Below are 6,526 nucleotides of genomic sequence, written 5' to 3' on the forward strand. Positions count from 1 at the left end.
CGCAGCTGTCACCATAACAACCGAAGCGAGGGAACCTGGGCGACAGCTTGGGGGGGCTGGGGGACTAGGGCGGGAGGGAGAGGGAGTCGGCCGGTGCACAAGGCGACGGTCGGGTGGGGGAACACCAAGCACCTTGGGAGCGCCCCACTCCATGCAGACCCTCCGGCGGGCAGGGGCCACGCACGTCACCTCAGCGGCCGTCCCCGCGGGCGGGGAGCGAGCCTGCTTCCCGGCTGCCGGGTCTCAGGCCGGCCCAGCAGTTGAGCGCCGGCGCCCGGGGCCCTGATTCTATGGCCCCGGAGGAGCGCGCTGGAGTCCCCGCGCCGCCCACCGCCAGCCGGAACCCGAGCGCCTGCGGGAGGAAGAGGGGAGCTCGGGACGCTGCCGGTCCCCGCCCGCGGCCCCCGCCCCCGCCACGGGGAATGGGAGGCAGGTAGCTGACTCGAGCGAGACCACCCTCGCGGGCAGGACCCGCCGAGGACCGCCAAGCCCAAAGAAGGCGGAGAGGAGCGGAGCGGCCACAGCCCCGGCGGGGCCCTCCCCCGGCGGCGCGCACAGGCGCGCGCACCACTTGCCCACAGCACCTCCGCTCCTTGCCAGCCTTGCCTGCCCCCAGCCAGTGCCAACCCCCCCAGGGGCCTAATGCCATGGGTAACAACTTCTCCAGCATCCCCTCTCTGCCCCGAGGAAACCCGAGCCGGGCACCGCGGGGCCACCCCCAGAACCTCAAAGGTAAGGCGCAGCGGAGGACGGGGCGCAGGTGGAGGGGCAGGTGGAGAGGCGTGGGAGGGGAAGACTGGCAGGGCCACCTGTTGTGCGTATTTGAAGATAGAAGATGCACATCTGGCCTCCGAGGTGGACTGAGGGCGGGGGCTACTAGTGGTGGTGGTGAGAATCGGGGAGGATGGCGTTCCGTTCCGTGGGGTCTGCGCAGTTCTCTCTGCCTACACAGGGAACGTCACCGGCGTCCCCTCTGGCCATGATTCCAGACTGGTGTGCAAGGGGTGGGGAAAGAAGGACAGGATGAGCATTTGCCAGGTAGAGAGGGGAGTGTAGCAGGATGCTAGGCGGGTCAACTGCGCTTCTCATGGAGAGGTCTAGAGATGGACAGGTTAGGCTGGAAGCACTAGTTGCATTTCCAATGGGAGGGTCTTAAGAATTCAGAAATGAATGACAGCAGCCTGGGAGAAGGGATCAGAGCTGATGGGCCCTGGAGTCCTCTGCAGCTCTGGCCTTTTTGCATCGACTGAATCTGCTTGGCTTTCCATATCCTCAAAGACCAGATGTCCAGTTGGAACCCTAGAAAGGAGGGACTGGATTCCTTGAAACAGAGAGACATTAACCATGAAGGTCTTTGTCCTCCAAGTCCCCCTACCCACCTGGCATCCTTGGAGGAAGGGGCGGTCCTCCTCAAAGCCTTGAAGCTTCCATAGATAACTCTGACCTCTGGAAAACACCTATGGGTCTCCCAGGTCCTCAGACACAATTCCTTTCAAAACACTGCTTTTCAGTCACCATCAGACCCAACAGCACTTGTCTTGGGCATTCTGACAGCTAAGAGTGCCTTGTAGATCATCTCAGGGCTAGGAAATCCCATGGGCTTTTTTTTGTCCTCTCTTTCTCTGTCTCACACACACACCCACTCCAGATATGAGAAAGATAAGTGAAGTGTCCTTTGACATAAATCATTCAAATTTTAGAGAAAAAAAAAAACTTTCACAAACACCTTCTCACATAACTACTTCCATTGCTGTGGATAGTCAACAGAGCAGAGCTAAGCACACCCATTTTGTAGTTGATGAGAATCAAGTCTTGTTTCAGATCTCAAAACCTGGCTCCACAAGAGTTGGAGCTAGGTTGCAGACTTACCTCTTCTGACTTGGAATTCTGGCCACTCTTTCACTGGACACTCAATTTTCAAGACTAGGGGAGAGGAGAGATGGGACTAGTCCTGCATTTTGACTCCTGTGCTTTCAGAACTTCAGCTCTCATCTGACTCAAGAAAATCAGTGGGTTTGTTGTGTCTTTCTGGGAATGAATATGATGTTACATGGCAAGACCCTTTAAAAACAGAGTTCATAGACTTTGTAATTCTACTTCAAGGACCTGATTTCTAGCAAAATGGAGATGCAGGCAGATTCTTAGACACTAGGCTAGGATGTTCTTGGCAGTGTTATTTATACTAAAAAAAAAAATCCAAATGTCCAGTAATCATGCTACATCCTCTTGGTGGAGTACTATGCAGTCATTAATATGATGTTTTGAAAGAATATTTGATGACTAGGGAAAATACGGCCCCTGACTGTGAAAAAAACAGGACACAAGATTGTATGGTCTGTACGATCCCAATTTTGTTAAAAGGGATGTGAATACAAAACAAAACAAAAGTTTTTTGTTTTTTTTTTTTTCCAAAAGGTTAGCAATCACCCCATCCTGGACAATGAGATCACAGAAAATTGTTTTTTTCTTTTCTTTTTTAAAAAATATTTTGCTCTTTTCTAAACCATTCACACTAAGCAGATATTAATTTTATAATTAGAAATAAGGTATGGGTTGCTAATTTGTATGAAGGCTGTTGGCTATTTTAAGAGTTGGAAGCCAGGTCTTAATGATGGAGGAACCTAGGGACATCATGCATTTCGACCACCTCCCTTACAAGTGAGAGGAATGAGGGAGGGGGGTAGCGACTGCCCAGATTACCTGGCCAGTCAGTCAAGTGGCAAAGCCAGGCTTTGTCCTTCAGAGGCAGGGGTTAGATGGGGACCAGTCAGTTGAGTTGGCCATTCAGTGCCCACAGATTGACCCCTGAGGAGGTCCTGCTCTGTTTTTGACCCCATGGAAACCAGAGGAGGCTTCACTAATTATACCTCCTTTTACCTTAAGTTTGATACTGTAAGGATTGGAGGTCTCTGTGGCTGGAGTCTTTGGCAAGGGGCAGGAAAGGGTCTCAGGTCTCCCCACCTCCCTGCCTGCACTCTGGCTCCCTTCACTGACTGAATCCTCATCTTTCTGGTCTGGGAAAGTCCTCTTATGTTGTCCCTCTGGTTTGCAGGGACCAGCTACTCTTCTACAGCAGTAAATGGTGCAGAACTCCTCCTCCTAGAATTTTCCCTCCCACTGTCTATCTCCCTTCAGGCTTGATTTACTCAGATAAGCTCTCCCTTACGGGAGGTAGCTATGGGAATTTTGATACTACTTCTACAAGCCCAAGATGAAGACCACGTATGGATAGCCTCTGCCCTTCATCCAGAGTCTAGTCATCCTCCTTCTCAGCCTGACTTCTAGGGACCTGTTTCTGTCTCCCCTGCCTTAACAGCATCATCACCTCATTCCATAAATATTTAGTATTTGCTCCAAAAGCCCTTCTAAGTGTCGTCATTGACCTAGGTGTCTTCTTTGACATATCAGGGTCATCAAGAATCCCAATCTAATTGTATTTGTGTTGGTGATGCTATTGGCTGTGATTCTGTGACTGTCCTGCTGGAATTGCTTCTGTACTCTCAGAATTCAGTTGTGGTGCTTATCAGGATCCATCTAGAAGTGTGCTCTGGGCAGTGGGTTGGGGTGTGGGAAAGGCAACGGTCTTGATTGTTCCTCTCCTTCTTTAATTGCAGTCTGTATTAATCATTACCATTTTAATGAAAAGAACTGGGAAGGACCTGACATAATAGGGAAGCCTGGAATGAACTGGAGATCTAAGATTGGTCTGGCTGCCAGGGTGTCATGATATGGGGTTCATCATTACCTGTTGGGTGGTTGACTTTAGTCACCCTCCTGGAGATGCACTGACCTCATTCCCCAATTGATGATTCCCACTGGAGTCTGAGCAGTATGGTCAAGGAGTGTTGAGAGGAGAGATCATCCGTGGTCTAGCTCTGGGCTCTAGGCAGTTACTGAGGAGCTGCTATGTGTCTGAATCAGGGATGAGGGCTCCAGCATCCCCGAACTTTCACAGGCTGAAGACCTACTTGGAAAGGCAAGGCTGAAACATCCTAAGGTCTCAGAGGGAGCGAATGCAGTCAAGTCTCGGATGAACTGTTGAAACCCTAGATGTGTGGGCAATGGTCAGAGATGGGAGATCAGGGAGGGATTTGAGCTGGACCTGGAGAGGGCTGTAGGAATGGATAGATGGCAGGGGAGTACTAGGGTGTGGGCAGGAGTGAGCAGGAGGGACAGACAGCAAAGACTTGGAGGAAACTCTCTGTTTATTAACTAGTCACTTCCCACTCTCTCATTCCCCAGCATGTGGTAACCAGTAATCTATCATGTGTCTCTATGAATTTACCATTAATCGTGGTGCAACAGTTAAGCACTAGACTGCTAACTAGAAGGTTGGTAGTTTAAACCCACTAGCAGCAACTCCATGGGAGCAAAGGCCTATCAGTCTCCTCTCTCAAAGACTGCAGTTTGAGCTGTTCTATTCTGTGGCATAGGCTCCCTGTGGGTAGGAATGCACTCCACAGCACACACGACATGGATTTACCTATTCTTACTGTTTCCTATAAATGGTATCATAGAATAGTTCATGGGCTCTTGTGCCTGGCTTCTTGTACTCACTCTAACATTTTGAAGGTTTATTCGGGCCGTAGTATGAGTCAGCATTTCTTTTCTTTTCATGGCTGAATAATATTCCATTCTGTTTATTCATTGGTGGACATTTGGGTTGCTTTCACCTTTTGTCTATTTTGAATATTGCTGCTATGAACATCTGTGCCTAAGCTTTTGTTTGAACACCTGACTTCAGTTTCTTTAGGGGTATACCTAGTTATGGACTTCACATCTTTTTAAAGGTGGTATTCTTGACTTAAGGAGCTCTGGTAGTGTAGTGGTTATGAATCGGGCTGCTAACCTCAAGGTCGGCAGTTCAAAACTACCAGCTATTCTGCGGGAAAAAGATAAGGCTTTCTGCTCCCATAAAGATTTGCAGCCTTGGAAACCCTGTGCAGGGTCGATATGAGTCGGAACTGACTCCACAGCACTTAACGGCAGCAGCATTCTTGACTTGGGCACTGTCACAGACCACTGCTTTTGACAGCCACAGAGAGACGGTCTCCCTCCAGTGTGATGCCAGCCAGACACCTCTTGTTTTCTGTCTTGGCCATGTGCAAGGTCAGGCTGAGGGAGGAGTTGCTTAGGTCAGGCTTAATTCCTCCAGGTGCTGGGAGAATGTCTGCAGAGCTGAACTTTCTCACTGCCTTCTGGAGGGATGGAAGTGGGTCCTCCTAGAACTAGGTCCTAGTCATTTCCTACCTTCACATTCTTGAGGCTACTTCCCTGTGGGATCCTTCCCTCCCCACCCTGGATACTGCAACAACTGCCCTCTGACTTGGCTTTTCTGTCTCTGGTGTCTCCCAGATGCTTCCAGGGTCATCCTTTTGAAGTCCTGTTTTCATTGCGTCTCTCTCCCCTGAATCAGATATTTAAGACCATTCTCTGGCCACAGATATTCCCGTAGCTCCTGTCTGGGCTCCTTCTGGGTTGTCATGGTGCCTGCAGATGAGGTGAGCTCATTCAGCTCTCCGCCCCCAGTGCTGCAGCAGACAGACTGGGGTGCCACCTGGAGACGTCAGAGAGGATGGGCTGATGTGCCCATGTTGAACCCTGGACACCCAGCCTAAGCATCCTACCCATCCCTGGTAGCTTTTAGCACAGGTCTGCCTTTGAACCCTATTTGGTTCATCCTAATAATATTTATAATAGCTACCATGTGTTGGGAGGTTACTATGTGCCATACATAGATTACTTCCATTGTATCCTGTAGACAATCTACTGAGAGAGATATGGCTGTCACCGTTTTATAGATTAGAAAAGAGGCTCTGAGAATTTAAGTAATTTATCAAAAACCATCCAGTTACTAACTGATGAGGCTGAGATTCAAGCCTCTCTGATTTTAGAATTCATCCTTGTGACCATTATATTCTGCCTCCACAAAGTCAGTCTCGTGTGGGTTCTGTTTTCCATTGTGGAGAAGGCTGGGGAACTCTCTCCTGGTCTCTGCACTTTGGTGAAAATATACTTAGTAAAATATACACCCATTCAACAATTTCTACTTGGATAATTCGGTGACATTGGTTGTGTTCTTCACATTGTGGCATCATTCTTACTATCTCCTCCCAAATGATTTATTTTGGAGATCTTGATGCTTCCTCCCTTGGTCAACTAGAGTCCTAAGAGGGCTAGGCTGAAGCCTAGAATTCCTAGTCTAGCCTACACCCCTGCATGGTTTTTATCCATGTAATCCTTTCAAGGAAATTTCTGTTCCTTTGGGCTAGTGTTTCTCAAAGTTTTTCCAATAGCTACACCAGCATCAACTGGTATATCTGAACTGCAGACTCCCAGCCTCCCAGCCCAGACCCACTGACTCAATTTCTCAGGGCTGTTGTTAGGTGCCATCAAGTTGGTATCGACTCATAGCGGTCCTATCTATGCACAACAGAAAGAAATACTGCCTGATCCTGGGCCAATCTCACAATGGTTGCCATGCTTGAGCCCAGTGATGCTGCCATATTGCCAATCCATCTCACTG

General features: G+C 49.4%; 1 protein-coding gene across 1 annotated transcript in view; it reads left to right on the plus strand.

Annotated features, from left to right (window-relative positions):
- Nucleotides 1-262: 262 nt before the first annotated feature.
- The window catches only part of NEURL1 (neuralized E3 ubiquitin protein ligase 1), a 78,114-nt gene continuing 71,850 nt past the window's right edge, over nt 263-6,526 (plus strand). Inside the window, exon 1 of the mRNA XM_006831314.1 lies at nt 263-732. Within this exon, the coding sequence (XP_006831377.1) occupies nt 648-732 (85 nt within the window). The 5' untranslated portion in view covers nt 263-647. The remainder of the gene's footprint in view (nt 733-6,526) is intronic.

This window comes from Chrysochloris asiatica, unplaced genomic scaffold, assembly GCF_000296735.1.
Source record: "Chrysochloris asiatica unplaced genomic scaffold, ChrAsi1.0 scaffold00003, whole genome shotgun sequence".
NCBI lineage: Eukaryota > Metazoa > Chordata > Mammalia > Afrosoricida > Chrysochloridae > Chrysochloris > Chrysochloris asiatica.